Below are 18,901 nucleotides of genomic sequence, written 5' to 3'. Positions count from 1 at the left end.
AAACCATTGACCAAGCTTTTGTGATGTTTACTTTGGGCATGAAGATGCATTTTTCATTTTACAGAAGTGAAAGGGAGATTCTTGTTGGCCTGTATTATTTGTAATACTGAGACATAGCACGATAATTCTTTTATCTTTGGGAACTCGGGTTAGTCATCTTGCCTGGGAAAATGAGTTTCTTCTCAACTGTCTCTTCCATAGATCTTATTATCCTTTCATATTTCCAAATATTTCTGTTCTTTGTTCTTTCTCCACAGGAATAAGTGAAACACATTTTAAGCATGTGAAGGACCCAAAATTGATAATGACTTTTCATCATCATTACAAGCTAAAAGATTCTTTCTGTAAAATACATAGGCCAGGCTTGTTGAATGTTTATCAGTTGAAGAACATTCCATTTAACCTAACCCAAGGCAAAATACGGTTGGAAAATATACCTTTTATACGAACAGGTCTGTTTGAAAGTATTACCTATATGTACCCAGCCATTTATTATATTTACTTAGTCCCCAGAAATGATGAAGCCCTCTCGTGTAAATATGTGTTTTATATGTTTTAATGAATTATTTTTAATAAATTTATACTATGTCTTAGGGAACGTATGCTCTAAATCCTTACTCTGATGTTGATTTTGCTGGCCTGGCCTTAACGTTGCCAGAAAATAAAAGCTTTTACTTTCTTAGGGTATGTGACCATGTTGAGATGATGAGTCCCATTTAAATCAAACACATTGAGGTACTCTTTGGCTTATCCCCAATCCAGAAAACCCATGTTGGGAAATTTCAATAAGTTAAAAATGTAAGCTACCTCTTAATTTACAATAGTTTTAGAAAATAATTTTTTCACATGCTTAATGGTACATGGCAGATATGGTTCAGACCATTTTTCTTTTATCCTCCGAGTATAGGCTCAATTTAAATATAAGATAAACTCGCCAAATGGGACTTTTGTTGGGAGGTAGACTTGGCAAAACTATATCATATATCAAATTCGCATTTGATACATAATACATGGGAATATAGCTAAATAGAAAAACACAGAGTTCTGCACTTTACCTTTTGGAGGGTAAGGGCCAGGGAAGATGCTAAATACAGGGATGTGGAGAGACATGGCATACATCTTAACACAGGTAGCAAGGTGGGTTTTATGACAGTGGACAGTTTATTAGGTGCATCTGCCACTCCTCTGGGGAGCCCACAGCACCCCATGTTCCCAGCCGCCTTGCCCTAGGCGGAACTGTATAAATAGCCGTGACCAGAGGACTGCGGGCAGAAATGATGTGTGTCACTTCTGGACTAAAGCGTTGAAGAGCCGTAGTGAGACCCTCCAGCCTTCGCTTCCTCTGCTGCAGCAGACTTGAAAGTCACATGTTGAGATGCCGGTGCCACAAGATGGAGGCGAGCCCAGCCAGGCCACGGCGGAGTAGAAGTGAAACAAGAAATAAAAGTTCAGCCAGTGGGATTTGGGAATTTGTTTGGGAGGTGCGGTTTTGGCTAGCCTAACCTGACAGGCGCTGACCTGATTTTGTTGTTTATGACAAATGGGTAGTTTTTCCGTGGAATCCATCTTAATGATAGATTAGCCACAGTGTCTTTCTGGTTGCATTTTCTCTTTAGGTGGTGACGCTCCAGCCCTTTGATTCTTACCCTTTTCTTAGTTGACTTATCTGAACTTTTATTTTTATTTATTTATTTATTTATTTATTTATTTATTTATTAAGATTTTATTTATTTATTCATGAGAGAGAGAGAGAAGCAGGCTCCCAAGGAGCAGGGAGCCCGATGTGGGACTCGATCCCAGGACCCTGGGATCATGACCTGAGCCGAAGGCAGACGCTTAACCATCTGAGCCACTTTTCTAGGATGAAGAACTGGAAACAAAAAGACAGCCAACCAAAGGAAGGAGGCCAGGATTGAAACAGTCAAACAGTTAATGTCACTAGCAGCCCCTTCTGCCTAGCCCCCAATGTGAAAATCAGCTTGGTTTTGTTCAGTGCTGTACTTCTGGCGCCCCGAACAGTGCCTGGCCAGACAGTGCCTTTGTGCCCTCATGGTATTTGCTGAGTGAATGTTGTCCTGTGAAAAGAGATGATGAAGGTAGTGGTGCTGGTCCTATTGGTGTGAATTTTGGGACTCTGAGGTCAGTCTGCGTTCTCAAGGGCACTCCTCAGTTACAATGGAGCCCTCTTTGGTCAGTGGCTTTCCTATTGGTGTTGACCCGTTCAGCATTCCGGTTTGATTGTTGGGTTGCTTCCATTCTTTATGTATATTCTTACCTGGACTGGAAAATGAAATCGGTGTGTGCTGTCCTTCATAAACCCCAAGCAGTGCTTGATTCCTACTTGTTTGTTTCATCCTAAAGGAAACTGTTCTCCAGAATAAGCTGAAAGAAATGTCAAGCATGTCAGACCTCACTTTCCTAAATAGGCTTCTCATACATGTGCTCTTAACCTGCCCACGATGCCTCACTGTTGGCCAGCAGGTCCCTAAAACTCGGGCTTTACCACATTGACCTGACAGTGACTTCCAGCTTCTTTCTTCTCTTCCATGTCTGTTGTCCACTCATGTGCATTAGGGTGAGTCCAGGGATAGAAAGGGCAAGGAACACCAGAAGGAGATTTTTAGCCTTTGTTGTCCAACCTGGGTTCATAACAGATATTTTTGAGCTATCCATATGGGCAGGTATTTTGAAAATCAGAGCCTCTAAAACTAGAAGATCCCCCTGCTTGTCCTGGAGACACTTGCTGAGGAAGTTTCGCTGCCAGAGAGCTGTGTAGAGCAGAGTGTGCAAACTGTAGGTTATGGCCGAGAGGCTGAAGGGCTGGAGAAGTACAGAAACAAGGACTGTTTTAGGTTAACTTAGAGAAGACTTCGGGTGGGGGTGGGGGGGGGTGGGTAGGAGGCTTTGTTTTGATCGGACCTTACAAGACTGGGGCAGATGAGTGTCAGGCTGAGCAGGAACAGAGGGGCCCACAGAGGGAACACAGGTACTGTGGTCCTCGTGCCCAGCCTTCTCGCTTCTTAGCACCCCCTATATTCTGTTTTCTATCAGTGAATTAAAAGCTGTTGCCCATCATACGAAGTGCGTTTATGAAGCAGTAATTAGCTTTCCCATGTTTTATTAATCACATCTATGACTGCCAATCAGAGCTTCTGATCAGCATGAGATAACTGATGTGACCATACTGAGTTGCTATAATTCTAGCCCAGAGCAAAGAAACTTGAGGTCTCTGTCAGTTTGCGCAGCCTTATCAGGGGTAAATTCCTGTTTGGCCTACTGAAATGCTGGAATAGCTGGAAGATCTTCATCATATCCTTGTGGACCCTCAAGGGCCCTTGGTTTGGGAAGGATTTCCATCCAGGAGGCTGGTACAACCAGGGTATAGGGTCTGTGGGAGGTAAGGGAAATATGGGCCACATCTGTGCATTTGTTTACTTTGCTTCTTCAAGGGGGCCTGAGCATAAAAATTTCTAATTTGTAGCTACGGCTTTCATACCCACAAGTTCTCAAGTATTTGTATGACTGTAATTCTTGTATTAGCTGGAATATTTCTTTTCACTTTTTGTTTGTTTGTTTTTCTCCTTTGTAATTCATAGCTTGGTGTAAAAATTGCCAAGGCGGTTGCCTGCCACAACTTTGTAAAAGCCAAAAAGGACGCTGAAAATTCACAGGTTGCCCGAAAAAAGAAGAAACTTGCATGGGGGTAAGTTTGGAGACGAAAAGGACACTGAAAATTCACAGGTTGCCCGTAAAAAGAAGAAACTTGCATGGGGGTAATTCTAGGAACTTCATAGGGATTACAGAACTCCTGGAATGCATCATATGAATCCAGTTTGTGTGTGATTGTTACTCATTTTATTCTTTGTGTCTTTGCTGCATGTTTGTCATATTATAAATATTGGAGGCATTTCTTCATCCTTTTTGATATTTATTTTGTCATCGATGGAGTATGTGAAAATGTTTTAAGTTTATTTTACTGTGGCACTTTTAGTAAGCATGTTTAGGAAAGTATTTCAAAATAAATTGAGATTTCTATGTTCTTTATTTTAGGTTTGAAGCAAAGAAGAGATGGGAAACCAAGAGCAACATGGGATATATGTAACTTGCCAGAGTTCCTCAAGACACTTGAGTCTTGACTTGGGTTTTTGCTTGAGTCTTCAACTGCTCAATTTACTGAAAAGATTTACCTGCTTATGTTAACTATGTCAGGAAACTGATAGATCGGAAAAATAAGCATAAAATTTGGGAGTTGATTATTAAATCTTTTCAGTCTTTTTCTAAAGAGTTCATTCTATTGAAGTGAATGAGATGGAGCATTCTGTTATTTGTACAAGAACTCTAGGCATACATAGGAAAAAAGATAGGACTTTATTTGTTTATTTACTTATTTATTGAATCCTCCAGTATAAAATCAGTTTTACTTTTCATCCATTTGGTGTAGCATAGCCAGTGAGTTCCTTGTTCTTTCTTATCTGTACCCAGTGTAACTGCACTTATTCTGGAATCGTGTTTTTAAGATTGGCATTTGTTTATAATGGATTAGTCTTAACTGCAAGAAAGTTTCGATACTGTCTTTACAAGTGACTTTAATTATCTTTTTTTTTTTTTTAAAGATTTTATTTATTTATTTGAGAGAGAGAGAATGAGAGACAGCATGAGAGGGAGGAGGGTCAGAGGGAGAAGCAGACTCCCTGCCGAGCAGGGAGCCCGATTCGGGACTCGATCCTGGGACTCCAGGATCATGACCTGAGCCGAAGGCAGTCGCTTAACCAACTGAGCACCCAGACGCCCGACTTTAATTATCTTAATGTTATAAAAGTAATTATTGGTTCTTTATTGGAGGCAGTAGAATTTGATATTTCATAGTCAAATAATGAAAGCAATTGATTAATTTTTGTATACCTTCAGATAAAATATTACAATTTTAAAAAGGTCAGAGTGTAGTATTTGGATGATGATTTAAATTCAGTTCTGCCTGGAAATGTCTTCCTAAATATGTCTCTCAACCTTATCACTCTTTAAATTATGAGATGGTTCTTAGAAGAGAAGATGGCATAATTGTACTAGACAGTTACAACTCTGGATGGTATAACTTGGAACCTTCCAAGGACATAGTTTGATTGTTTTTACTCCTCTTCCCCATTACTTCCTTTTTCTTTCTTTCTTTTTTTTTTTTTTAAAGATTTTATTTATTAGAGAGAGAACGTGACCTGGAGGAAGAGCAGAGGGAGAGGGAGCGAGATCACAAGCAGACTCCCCGCTGAGCACAGAGCCTGATGCGGGGCTTGATCCTAGGACCCTGAGATCATGACCTGAGCCTAAATCAAGAGTCAGATGCTTAACTGACTGAGCCACCTAGGTGCCCCTCCCCATTACTTCTTAAAAGATTGAATGAATTAATGAGGATAAGGTGGATTGGTGCCACAGGAAGTAGTTTTCATTAGATGTGTGTTTCATAGACCTAACTAGAAGTGGCTTTGAGAAATCATATAAGAAGCTGGCAAATAAGACTGGATGTTTGGTGGTTTGACATCTGCCTGCACAGTGCTTAGCAGAGGTGAAGAGCTGCTTATCGCTGCTTTCATCAGTTCACCTCCCTTCCTCAGCCTTCGTCAGAGGTTTGCTAGCTTGCTGGTATAAACTTTCTCTGGGTTGATAATATAAATTCAGGAACATTAGAAAATGAGCCATGATTATTATTTGATTATTGTTTTATTATTATTTTGTTATTTTTAGACTTAAAATTTTAACAAAATTTTACTAATTTATGGTAGCATATTTAATGTTTTTCCTCTGTTCTGGAATAAGTAAATAACTAGTTGCTATTTAAGAGAACAAAAATAATATCTTGCTTCCACTTAGGTGAGAAGAGCCAGTATAGAAAAAGCAAGATTTTAGGAGATTGGGTATCTCCTTAGAGAATTCATCATAAAAAGGTGTCCAGACCAAATATTGGAAAATCTTAATATTTTATGATTTAATATCCCCTGTTGTGTTTCCCTACAACATTTCATTTCAGACTCCTAGTAGGGGAATACAAACTTACCGAATAGAAACCTTTTCCCTAGAAAATCCACCATGGGAGAAGTATCCACTGCACAATCCGGTGGTTTTGTCTGAAGCATTAAACATGTTGTCGTGGCGCAGGTGGGTAGTGTAGGTATTCTCACGCACAGGGCCCGCAGACGGACATCTCCCTGCAAGCTACGTCTCGTTTTCTTTCTTTTCCCGTATCTACTTCGAGCACTTAGTGACCCCTGCAGGCAATGCTTCGCCTCTCTGCTCATGCTGAGGCCTTGCCAGAGTGGCCTCTTGAGGGGCTGATTTGGGAGCCCGTGACCCGAAGTGCAGCCGTAGAAGCCCTTCTTCAGCCTGTCCGGTGCTGGTGGTCATGCTGCCCTCCTTGGGGCTCTGATACAGATGGGAGCATTTTAAGCCTGTGGTGGGCATTACGGTGGGATCGAGTGTAGCAGCGGACTCATTGGATGAGGGGGGCTGCATCTCCTAAGTCTTCATTTCTGGGGGGCCTGGGTTGCGAAAAGCTCCAAAATATGGTACAGCAGGAAGGGGGGGGCGAGGGAGGGGACTGGGGGAGAGGAAGGGACTGGTTGTCTGCGATGAACCCGGCTGGCATGTCGTTGCGACCGGATTTATTTTACCAGCTTTAATTTGAAGTAGACATTTTGCTCAGTAAAGCAATAAAATGGGAACATTATTCTTAGAGCACCCATGTTGCCCAAAAAGTGTAGTCATTTGTCTTCTCCATCTGCTCACAGCAAAATGAGGATTCTTTTTGGAACAGTAATAACTTCAGTTCCTGAAGCTTCGGCATGTGCATTTACTACTGCTCAAATGCCTGAATTAGACGAGGGATGTAAATGTCAGTTATTGTTAACTGAGATTAATACGTTTCAGGCCATCATTGTGGCATTAATGTAACTGTGAGTTACTGTTTCAGTACTTCAGGCTAAAACAACTTACTAAGGACAGTAATTTTGAGCTTTATAGCACTGGTTCTGAGAAGGAAGGTTGGTAGTGCGTTCTTGTTGGGAGCCCTCAGGATGTTTCTGATTTTCAGCAGAACATTCTATTTCTTTCACCAAAAGGAGAGTTTGAATGTATAATCTCAGGTTTGCTATAATTAGTTCTGATGACAGAGTTAAATACCTTGGCCAAAACTATATAAATCAGTAGTTAAACAGGTTTCTGCAACTGATCATAAATCTCAAACTCCATATGTTAAGCACATTTATTTTTTTAGAGAGACAGCTAAGGGAGGGGCAGGCCAGGGATGGGAATAAAATGTTATCTGAACTTTGAGTAACAGCCTGGAACCTCATATTTAAAATCTACTGATTTCCTTGCTACCTTTCGTCTAAAATGTTCCTTTTCAGTATTTTAATAACCTCGCTTCTTGTTTAAGCCAAGTTTGAATTTAATTCTTTTTTTTTTTTTTTTTAAGATTTTATTTATTTGACAGAGAGAGAGCACAGATAGGCAGAGAGGCAGGCAGAGGGAGAGGGAGAAGCAGGCTTTCTGCTGAGCAGGGAGCCTGACGTGGGGCTCGATCCCAGGACCCTGGGACCATGACTTGAGCCGAAGGCAGCCGCTTAACCGACTGAGCCACCCAGGCACCTTGAATTTAATTGTTAAACTATCAAGTTTAATTTCCAAAATGTCCAAATTTCTATTTGCTAGGTAAAGATACCTCTTTTTTAGAAATGTTTTGTCCTGCTACACTATAAAAAAAATATTTTATGAGGTCGATATTTATTTATTTATTTATTTTTGAGGTCGATATTTAAATAAGATGCCAATTGCGTGTGTTTTTTTATGAGATAAGGTTTTGGGGAAGCAAGGTAATGTTATGTCAGACTGCATTTTGGAAAATTAACTTAGTGTGAAACCCAGTAGTCAAATTCAGAACCAACTGAAACAATTCAAGTTTTTCCATGTTGGCAGAAGTCGCTTTTATTTTTAGTGTCTGGCAGAGCAACAAATGCTTTGCATGTCAATTTAGTATTTTTTCGAGCCAACTGTTTATTCATTGGCTTTAAATTTACACTCTACTAAAGTCTTAGTCCTGACTTTCATGAAACAAATAGTAATATTTGGACAAAATATGTACACGGAAATCTTTTTCCAAAACCAAATGTAGATTGGTATTCGTGGCATCAGTGCCTTTTAACATGGTAATGGATCTAAAAGTACTTTGAAAGTCTAAGGCATTTAGAAACCCAAGGCAATGCATTTCAAGGAATTAATTTTTATTATGAAGTAATCAGCATCTTTCTAGGTTTTCAGATTTAAATTAGTGAGAGACTTTCTGCTAGGAAGTGGAATATATGTTAGAGTAAATTTCAATGAACTATCAAAAGATTATTTTATCAGCGTGTATCTATGCATGACCTCTGTAGCCTACTGAGACAATAAGGCCCATTTTCCACTTTGAGGTTGGGATGCTCTCTATATCTATAGATTTTGATAAAATGAGCAGAACTGCCTTCTTCAGTCTTTATAATTGTATCCCTCTTCCACACTGCTCACCTTGAAACACACACACACTCTCTCTCTCTCTCTCTCTCTCTCTCAATGTTGGAGCTGTCATCAGCCCCGAGACTTAGTGGGGAGGTGGTTGGTGACTGCAGTCGAGAACATGGTGGTATGTAGCCGATCAAGATGGCCATGAAGAGACTGAGAAAGGAGCCTCCAAACCATTGTGCTCTAATGTGAAAATGAAGTGTGTTGTTTCTTCAGCAGTATCTCCTTCTACTCACTTGTGAGTATTCCAGATTCACTTCGCTAGAATTTCTTCAGATACAGGGGTGCCATCAGAATAGCTTCCTGTAGCACTGGCTTTTGTGATCTTGATCCCCAGAACACAAGTACAGGCTTTTCTGAGGTGGCAGGGCCAGCGGGCGGGGCCCTCTCCATTAAATGCCGTGCAGTATGCTGTGTTTTTAGATGGGCTTGTAAAATCAAGAATTAGCTAAGGGATACTTCTTTTTTTATTAGTATTAGTAACAAAGTTTAGATTTAAGTAGAGAAGGTATAAAGATATTCCTAGTGAGAGGGCATTTTAAAAAAATATTTTATTTATTTATTTATTTATTAGAGAGGGAACAAGCAGGGGGAGCAGCAGAGGGAGAGGGAGAAGCAGCGCCCCCCCCCCCCCGTCCCCCGCTGAGCAAGGAGCCTGACGCGGGGCTCGATCCCAGGACTCCGGGAATATGACCTGAGCCGAACCAACTGAACCACCCAGGTGCCCTGTGAGATGGCATTTTTAAAACATTGAATTTGGGTACCTGCCTTTTATGTCCAGAACAAGTGTCTTAAGGAGGCACAGAATAGAAGGGAATGGAAGGAGAGAAGAGGGTAGTGCCCAAAAGAAGCCTTAGCTCCTGGGTGCTCCTCTGCCAGGTTTCCAATTGTGCCTATTCCCTGGCATTGTTCTAGAAGCCCCAGCCCTTACCTCCTCTGGGTCCCATGGAACATCTCTTGCTGAATTGCTGCTGGGGGCCTGCCATGTGACAGGTATGGAATGAGGTCATCTTTTCCCACCTCTAATTTCTGAAGGGTGTGTCTGTCCAGTTATTACTTGTTCATTGAACTTAAAGGTTTAGAAACCAACAGCTATAGTACAAGCTGTAATTATTGATGCCTGTTTCATATTCATCTCTAAGTTCTGGCATTTGATCAAGAAGTTAATATATCACTTCATCTTCAGGCTGAATGTGCCTCTGCTATAAACATTTTATTGTTTGATGGATAGTGTATAATTATGACTGCCCAGAATAAAAAGTTTTCATTTGTAATGTGGTGATACTAGAAGAAGTAATTAAGAATGTCACAAGGAATAGTCAAACAATGAAGCCTTGGATTGCTGTGAATTTCTCCCTGCATGACATCTGAGAAACATTTACTGAGCACCTACTATATGTCAGATAGCACACTAACTCTTGTGGTTCCACAGATGAGTCAGCACTGTCTGATGGGAAATGTAGGTAACCCGTGTTTTGGACAACTTGATTTTTAGGTGGGATATTAGAAAATCAGTGACTTTTTCTTTGCCAAATACGAAGGAATCATTTACATGTAATAAATTAAGTAACGTACAAAAATGAGTCACATGGATGGGTGGGCCTTCGCTCCCCCAGGCTGGAGTTTCCTAGCTGGGCAGCTAGCTACAGTCTCACTAGCTTAGTGACTGATCCACGCGTGTGCACCTCACAGTGAGTGGGGTTGACACCCTGACTTTATTTCCCAGACTTGCTACAGAGGTGAGGGTCGTTGACGTGGTCGGATTCAGGAATGAATGCAGCTGTTTTTGCACAATACTTGGTAATTTCTTAGACTATATCAACATGTCCTCTGTGTTAGAATGGCTGTATCATAGTGTCTGTCCATGTAAGGGTGACGTTAACTACTGCAACAAATAGGCCCCCAAAATATGATGCCTCAACACCATAGAAGTTTACTTCTCGGTCATGGGACAAAGGAAGTTCTGTCAGTGTGGCCACTCAGAGACCCAAACCGACGGCAACTCTCTCACCTTCTTTCCCTAGTAACCCTGGTGTCACCATCTCAGTGAACCGGAAGGGAAAAGAGCATGGGAGGGCACTCATGGGAAGTTTGGGGCCTGGCCTGGAAGTGGAACCCATTACTTGTCATTTTGCACTGGCAGGAGCTTCGTTAGTTCACCACACTTAACCACAACGGAGGCTATGAAGTGTAGACTGGCTGTTTCCCAAGAAGAAGAGGAGAGAGATTTTAGCAAATACCTAGCAGTGTTTGCCACCTTGCCTCAGTCACATCAGACCTTAACTTGGAGGCATAGCTAAGTTCTGCTGAGGCATGATGTTGAATAGCGCTGACCACTATTTGTGATTTGATGTAGGCATTCTTACTTGGCTGTGTTGACAGAGCTGACCAAGATGGCCACTCAGTTACCAGGTAATGTGCATGGTAGAGGTCCCAAGGATCTAGTGTGATGTATAGGTGCTGAAATAGAATTATATGCTCAGTGAGGGCTCAAATGAGAATGTAGTTGCCACCCACGGAAAGTCAATCGAGGCTTCATGGCAGAGGCGATGTTTAGTAGAAGTCAAAACGGGTAATTGGGACTTCAGCTGGGACACACAGTTGAAGCATGAGGATCCCAGGCAGGAGGAGCAGCATGGCACAGTGGGGGCAGAGCGAGGGGTTCAGCAGCAGCAGGGTAGGATGGAGTTTGGAGGTTGAGCAGCTGAGTGACGACGCTGGAGAGGGTGGCTGGAACCCACTTGCACAGTTTGTGAGACAGGCTAGGAAGGTTGGACTGAGTGTAGGGAGTGAGGGGACATTGACCCATATTAAGCAAGAAATGTGCAAACTCACGTAGAAGAATGGTGGGTTGGAAGGCAAAACAAAACTGGCCGGTTAGGTGGTTTCAGTAGCCCGGGGAAGAGATGAAGAGAACCTAAACCAGGGCTGTGGGCATTGAGAGCAGGAACCCCGGAGGTGTTCAGGCAGCAGACCTGACAAGACGCGGTGACTGCATGGGGTGGGAGGGGCGCGGGGAGGGTTGGGTGCCTCTGGATGGTGATGTGGAGTGAAGAGGGTAGTTGGAGAGCTGGTAATGTAGGTCATATTTAGCAATTTAGTCCCATTTAGTCATGCCAAGCCCAACATTTTGTAGTAAGTCATCTTTAGTGATGTAGATTGTGGAACCCCACTGTGTCGAGGTACCTGTGGATGCTGCTGAGCCACCAGGCAAGATAACAGGGTGGGAGGCAGCCCTTCGAGACAGCATCAGAGGGCTGTGGGGAGCTTGGCCAAGATCAAGGCGTGATCACAATAGACAGTGACTTTGTTCCAGTTTCCTAGAAGGGATGTCTCATGTGTCTTGTGGAAGTTATTTTTAAAGGTGTGTGCTTCTGGAAGAACCTGTAAGGGAGGGAGGGAAGCTGATGTGGAAGGGGAAGAGCCAGTTGAGCCTTAGATCTGTGAAACCCCTCCCCCCACCCCTTGCAGCAAAAGAGCCAGCCTCTCCTGCCCTCACTGGGTCAGTCAGGGGCTGTGGGCTGCCCTTGGGGTGGAGGGCCATGACTTCCCTGGGCAAGGTGGCCTCCCTCGTGGTGAGCAATCCTCCAGAAAGGGGGACCTGTTAGCAGCCTAAATAGCAGCTGGGGATGGGTACACTGATGCAGTAATGGGGAGATAATGGGAGTGTGACTACGTGTGCCAGGTACATGCACAGACAATCCCGGTCGTGGCTTGGGTCCAGGTCTCCAAGCGGTGTGGGGTGGTGGACAGGAAGCCTGGAGGATGTAAATAATCCACACCTCGCCTGATGTCATGAGTAAATGTGAATTGATATGACTGATTGTGCTACATGGAAGCCTGCTGGATTTGAAATCCTAAGTGTTGGGAGCGTTGATTCCAAGAATGAACTAAACCCTTTAATTTTAATAACCATCTCTGAGATAGTATGAAAACTAGCGAGCTGTTTAAAGATTTAAAAAACTCATGATCAACCTACAACCGTGTATACAGCAGATGCTGTTCAGACAGTGGAAAAGGAGTAAAAATTAAACCTACTACTACAGGATATGTGCTTAAATATATAGATAAATAGATATCTATAGATAGATACATAAATACAGATATAAACAGAGAGAGGAGTAACTTCTGAAATAAGGTCCATGGAATCTTGTCCCATAAAGGAAAACAGATTTGTGTGGTCAAATATGGGAAATATTGCATGCTGTTGTCTCAGTGTACTTCATCAGCACATTAAGGGCTCTGAGAAATCAGTAAACTTCTGCTGATAGCACAGTGCTTATTAGTTTTTGTTTAAAAATATGTGGGTTTTTTTTTTTTTTTTGTCACCTAACCATTTATTAATAATCCACACATTTAGTTGCAACACCCTGGGAAATACAGATCTAACTGTATAATAGCTATGGAATGGTAACATTTTAGACTAACAGCTCTCTTGCTCTGGGAACTTTGGGAAGAGCCTGTGTGCGTTCCCAACTCTGTGTTTGTGCTGAACTCCTCCCATCCCCATCTAGCCTAACCCATCCTTTATTTGAGGCTCACCTTAATTTCTCATATTCCCAAGGTTTCCTTGACCTCTTCCTCCAAGGCATGGAAATCACATCCTTGGAACCCTTGTATTATGTAGGTTTCCAAGTCCAACCCAGACCTACTGAATTACTATGTGGTTTGGAACTTTTGTTTTAAACCTCTCAGGTGATCCTCATGCCCAGCAGTTAGCTGGGCACAAAATTTCAGGCCAACATTTTGTGTGGATGAAAGGATGGATGGATGGATGGATGGATGGATGGATGGATGGATGGATGCATGGATGCATGGATGGATGGCTGGATGGATGGGTAAATACATGCATACCTGATCCTTCCTGCTAAACCATTTGAAATCCTGTCTAGATGTTCTTATTAAATCCTCATGACTGAGAACAGAAACCTTGGAACTTTTGTTCCAAGGAAATGTTCTACTGAATATTTTTTAAAACTCTGAGAATTCAGTGTTGTCTATGCTCCTGCCTTAAAGAAATGCCTTAATTCTTCATATATCACAGAAAAGTCTAGCAGGTTGAGAAGCTAACATGTTCTCATTACTCTTTCCATACAATGCTCCTGGAAGCACATTACACCTATTTTTATAGATGAGGAAACGGAGCTGCTGGGACCTTTAAGAAGAGAACTTGAAAGCCATACATTTAGCATAAACGATCAGGATTAGACCCAGGCCAGGCCTTTGCTCTTTCTCCCCATTCCAGTGCTTCTCAAAGTGTGAGCAGGCACCACCTACAAGCAGAAGAATCACTTGTTAAACATGTAAATTACAGGGGGTGGGACCTGGGGTTCTGCATTTTAATAAGCTGTGATTAATGCATACTAACATTGAAGAATCATTGTCTTAGAGTAGCACCTCCTTGCTCTAGGGGGAAGCTGGAATGGGAAAGAACAACAAGCCATTGAAACTTGCACGTCTTGTCACAAACCATAGGGAGGGAGGTGTACCATGTAGTATAAATTCTGAGTCTAAAATTCCATTAATATAAATGGTCATAACCCCCAACTGGCCGGCTCTACTCAGTAAATCACTTTCATTTAAAAAAAAAAAAATGTACTGGCAAAAAAGGCTCCGTGTCAAAGAACTCAATTGGAATCCTTGCTTGGTACTTGCATCCTTGCCAACAGTGCTCAAAAATAAAAAAGAAAAAGAGAATCCAAAGTCCCTGTACATAAAAGTTCCGTTCCCCATGGTGGAGGGCTTAATTAAAGTCCTCAGATGTTTCTCTGCACCTTGGAAGGCATTTTTATGAAATCCACCAATTACCAGAAGTGACTCCAACAATTCTTGAGGTCAGAAGCTGTGTAAATTGGGCGGCTCCATCAGGAACAAGCTGCCTTCTTGTCGGGATTCAATGTCCTCGATGCTTTACCTCTAGCCTCGTGGCAGTAAGGACCGCCCCGGGCACTAGAGCATTCTCCAAAGTTAAGGACACGTCACCGTCTGGAAGAAATGGGTTTTCCCCCATTTTCTTTCCTGATTCTTTATAATATATATTTTTTTAAGATTTTATTTATTTGACAGAGAGAGACACAGCAAGAGAGGGAACACAGCAGGGGGAGTGGGAGAGGGAGAAGCAGGCTTCCCGCAAAGCAGGGAGCCCGATGCGGGGCTCGATCCCAGGACCTGGAATCATGACCTGAGCTGAAGGCAGACGCTTAACGACTGAGCCACCCAGGCGCCCCTCTTTCCTGATTCTTTAAATAAATATGTGTTGAGAGCCTGGGATGTGCCCGGCACTATTGTAAGCTCTGAGGAGGATATGGCGCTAGGGGAGAAAAAAAGACAAATCCCGAACTTCATGGATATCCTATTCCTGTGGGGAAGACAGAAAATAAGTTAATTACATGGTATCACAGTGGTCCCCAGAGTCGGGTGCTTGACCAGGAGCACCTGGGAAATGTAGAAATCGCAAGTTCTCAAGTTCCAGGCCAGACCCAAGTCAAAAACTGTTGTAACAAACACTCCAGGTGACTCTTCCACACTCACGTTTGAGAACCGCTGGGCTCTGTAATGGTGAAAAGTTATGGAGAAAAAGAGAGGGTCCAGGGAGGTGTTGCTGAGACATGCAAATGTTCAAATAGTGAAGTGGTTACACACTGGACTCTTGGAGAAACCCAGATTCAAATTCCAGCTCTGCCACTGTGAATCATGTAGCCTCAAGTGGGTTACTTAACCTCTCTGCATCTTGGGTTCTCCTGCAAAGTGAGAGATCATAATAGTACCCATCTGATAGGGCTGTGGGGTACTGAGATCCTGACACACAGCAAATAATGTCCTTGTGGGGAGTCAGTTCTCTGGGGTCTCTTGTATTTCTGCACATCTTGCAAGCAAGCAGTAACTACCCTTTGTTCCAAACTATCTTTGCAAGGACGTTTGTATATAAACAGCCTTGGAAGATTGAGACAGTGCCTCCCTCTGGGGCAAAGAGCAGCCATGTTTACTGTCAGTATAATAAAGCAGACATCTCCCTCTGGAGCTCAGGCAGCCATGCTTAACTCCCATTATAAAAGATTCAGTTCCCTAAGCTCAGAGTTCCTCTCTTTTAATGTGAGCCATGCAGTGAGCAGGTGGCATCTGGCCCTCTTCATATCACACTGTAGGAATTGGCACAAACAATGCCAGGACAATGGCTTGCTGCTCCTGAGATAGAAACTGTCCCTTTGTCTCTGCATCTAATCTCTTCCACCAGCAGCCGCCAAACAGTGGCAGGCTCACTTGCTAACTCGAAGTAGGGTGAAGTCTCAGCTTGTTCTCAGTTCATGATAATACCATATAAGTGTTTATGTAGGTGTGTGTTGGTATCAGTTATTACTCCCTGTGGTGTGCCAATTTTCTGGAAGAAACAAACGTACCTGGTGGATCCAGCCTTCAGAGAGTTTCCCAGTGACCCAAAGAGGTTAAATATTTACGTAACGTTGACACGAAAGACAGCGAAGCTTGGGTTTGAATCTAGGCTCTGGACTCTGACTAGCTACGGGAACTGTCTAAGTCTCAATATCTTATTTGGAAAGTGGTGTTAATGATGCTTACTTTGTGAAGTTGTGAACATTAAGATCATGCATGCAGAGAATTTAGCAGAAGACCTGGCATGCAGTAAACAGTTACCGTTAGCTGGTATTACTGTATTAATTTTGTGGGTAGAATATGGTCAGAGCATTTTCTATTCTTTCCCTGGATCTTTAGGGAAATAAGACCCAATCCTGTACTAGAATGCAGGTAGAAGCTGTTTTAGTTGAAACTACTCAAGCCTTTGGATTCTGTCCAAAGAATTCCCCAAAGCTGAGTTCCTATAGGTGAGGTGGATAAAGAACTGAACTTAGAGTCAAAAGGCTCTCAGTTCATATATAATCTGAAGTTTAGTATGATAATATACTAATTTGAAATTTATATGATTGTGAAAATTATATTAATGTTCATAAAATTCTTAGCATACACTATGTTCAATTAATGTTATTCAGTCCCCTAGACCTCAACACCATGATTTAAGGGACTGTGCCCTTTTCAGACTGTATCCCTAGGACCTTTCACACTGATAGGTACAGGGCTCGATAAATATTTGTTGACTGAATTCGTGAGCAAAAGGACCTACTAACTAGTTAAAAAATTCTTACTTTCTTCTGTCTTCTTTGGAAACATTTTTGTTTTAAAGCATTGTCACTATATTTGTCTGAAACCAAAAAAATCTTGACAAAGCCCCATTTCCTCATCTTCTCTGCCACTGGTTTTTAACTTTCTGGAGGCTACAGACAGACCCTGTCTCTGAAAGGATACATGTGTAAACATGCACACTGCATTTTGACATGTTTCCAGTCATTCCAAGCCCTCTTGAACTCTCTCCACCTAGAGGACCCTGCTTAAACACTCCTGTTCTAGGGTACCCAGCCCTCTGAGGTGGGTACAGAATCACATCCTGTCTATCTGTCCAAATCAGCAAGCTATCATGGACAATCTACAACATAGTAGCTTTTCCTTTTTCTCTTCAAGGCCACACAAGACCTACTTCCAATCTACTTAAGATTTAGGGGTACAAAGAGTTAAAGCAATTCAGGTATTTTGGGTTCCTTACAATAGACTTGTGGTTTTTGAGATAAGCTAATGGAAATGTTATTTCTAAAAAAGTAATTCAGTCTTACTGATCATGCTTCTAATCCTGATAATTCTAAACATACTTTCTATAACCATATTTCTCCTCCCCTTCCATTCTCTAGTTGTGAGAAAACCCACCCAATGGTCAAAGCTTTACCAAGCTTCTCATGGCCCTAGGGAACTGAGCAGTCAAGACCCTTCTGGAAGCAGAAAGGAGGATAAGGCAAGAAAAGACTTTCTAAAACTAAATCATGTCAAGTGCCTTGCTTGACCTCAGAAAACTACTTAACCAGGTTGGTAATTGATTGACAGGGGAACTCAAAGGGGGAAATGGGGAATGTATGAAAACGCTTAAGTAAAACTGCCCAAAGGAAGAACCTGAAAAGTTCAGCCATAGATTTTCTGAGAAGATTTAAAGTGTAGGCATTAGTGTATTCAAGAATTAGGCAGTGAGTTTTCCCCATTTGGAAGCTAAAAAAGGAATGATCTCCTGCCCAAGACAAAGAAGAAAATGATTTGGGCCCAGAGGGAACTGTCACTCACATATACACTGTCCAGGGGGCCATAGAAGGATTATAGCCGCCATTTTGGCTTCTCTAAAGTGAAGCAGCAAAACAATGTCTAGTGGTTGCTAGGCAACCATTAGCCCATTGCTGCCCTTTTCCATTAAACATTATCTGCCTTCTTAGATTGTTTTAATTTATTTTTTAAACAGGAAAGGTAGTGCAACAGAGAATTACCAGTGCGACCTAACAATAAAAATGCATTTGAGGTGAAGGCTTTGCAAAGGTTAGATCACTCTTGGGTGGGATGTTAAAGATAGTGACAGTTGTGTGAAACCGCCTCCCCCCCCAAATTTCACTGTTTGATCTCATGTTTCCTGTTGCCAAAAATAATAAACTGGAGACATAATGATAATCTCTGACCATTATGAAACTTAAGGCCAGAAATGTTTATATTGATCTAGTTTGAATAATTTTCTTTGTGCTCTGCTATGACCTACCCCACTCTAGTTCTTGTCCTAAAGCAAGTCTATCAGCAAAGACTGGTTGTCAAAGGTGGTGAAATGAAGTTCTGGCTCTGACCAGCTTTGCAGATAGTTAAAATCCTATTATTCACAGTCCTTGAGCATAGACACATGGAAATAACACCTGTTTGTGAAAGGGACACTTTCTGGGACATAAAACTGAAAAGTACCTGGAAGGAGAAAATATGAGTCTTTACTCAAAATCCATTTGCATTCAAGTTTTAGAGCTACATTTATAACTTTCCCAAGAGGATGAGAGGTGCCCAGCAAAAGGGTGTAAAATCAGGATTAGGAAAAGTTAACTGCTAGCCTGTCATGCACCATGCACAAACATGTGTTTTTTTGTTTTTTTGTAAAGATTTTATTTACCTACTTGACAGAGACACAGCAAGCGAGGGAACACAAGCAGGGGGAGTGGGAGAGGGAGAAGCAGGCTTCCCGCGGAGCAGGGATCCTGATGCGGGGCTTGATCCCAAGACCCTGGGATCAATACCTGAGCCAAAGGCAGGCGCTTAACGACTGCGCCACCAAGGCGCCCCCAAACATGTGTGTTTAAATTCCAGTGGGTTCACTGTCTGTCTCAGAGGACCTCTCTGGGAAAGGATTCAGGGAAAGAAGATAGGTTGATTCCATGGACTGGGCTCAAACACTTACAGCCACACATACAAAGTTAGCTCTCTCACTCCCACAAACACCCAAGAT

General features: G+C 42.2%; 1 protein-coding gene and 1 long non-coding RNA gene across 2 annotated transcripts in view; both read left to right on the top strand.

Annotated features, from left to right (window-relative positions):
- Positions 1-4,431, top strand: part of FAM204A (family with sequence similarity 204 member A) — a 33,254-nt gene extending 28,823 nt beyond the window's left edge. Inside the window, exons 7-8 of the mRNA XM_035030003.1 lie at positions 3,597-3,703; positions 4,051-4,431. Of these exons, the coding sequence (XP_034885894.1) occupies positions 3,597-3,703; positions 4,051-4,102 (159 nt within the window). The 3' untranslated portion in view covers positions 4,103-4,431. The remainder of the gene's footprint in view (positions 1-3,596; positions 3,704-4,050) is intronic.
- A 3,137-nt stretch (positions 4,432-7,568) lies between these two features.
- On the top strand, positions 7,569-18,589 carry LOC118026926. Its single transcript, XR_004683717.1, has 3 exons — positions 7,569-8,779; positions 9,457-9,534; positions 17,295-18,589. It is a non-coding gene; the product is annotated as an uncharacterized LOC118026926 (long non-coding RNA).
- Positions 18,590-18,901: the final 312 nt, after the last annotated feature.

Source organism: Mirounga leonina, unplaced genomic scaffold, assembly GCF_011800145.1.
Source record: "Mirounga leonina isolate KUSES-001 unplaced genomic scaffold, KU_Mleo_1.0 Mir_114, whole genome shotgun sequence".
NCBI classification, from domain to species: domain Eukaryota; kingdom Metazoa; phylum Chordata; class Mammalia; order Carnivora; family Phocidae; genus Mirounga; species Mirounga leonina.
This window is presented reverse-complemented; position numbering and strand designations above follow the sequence as displayed.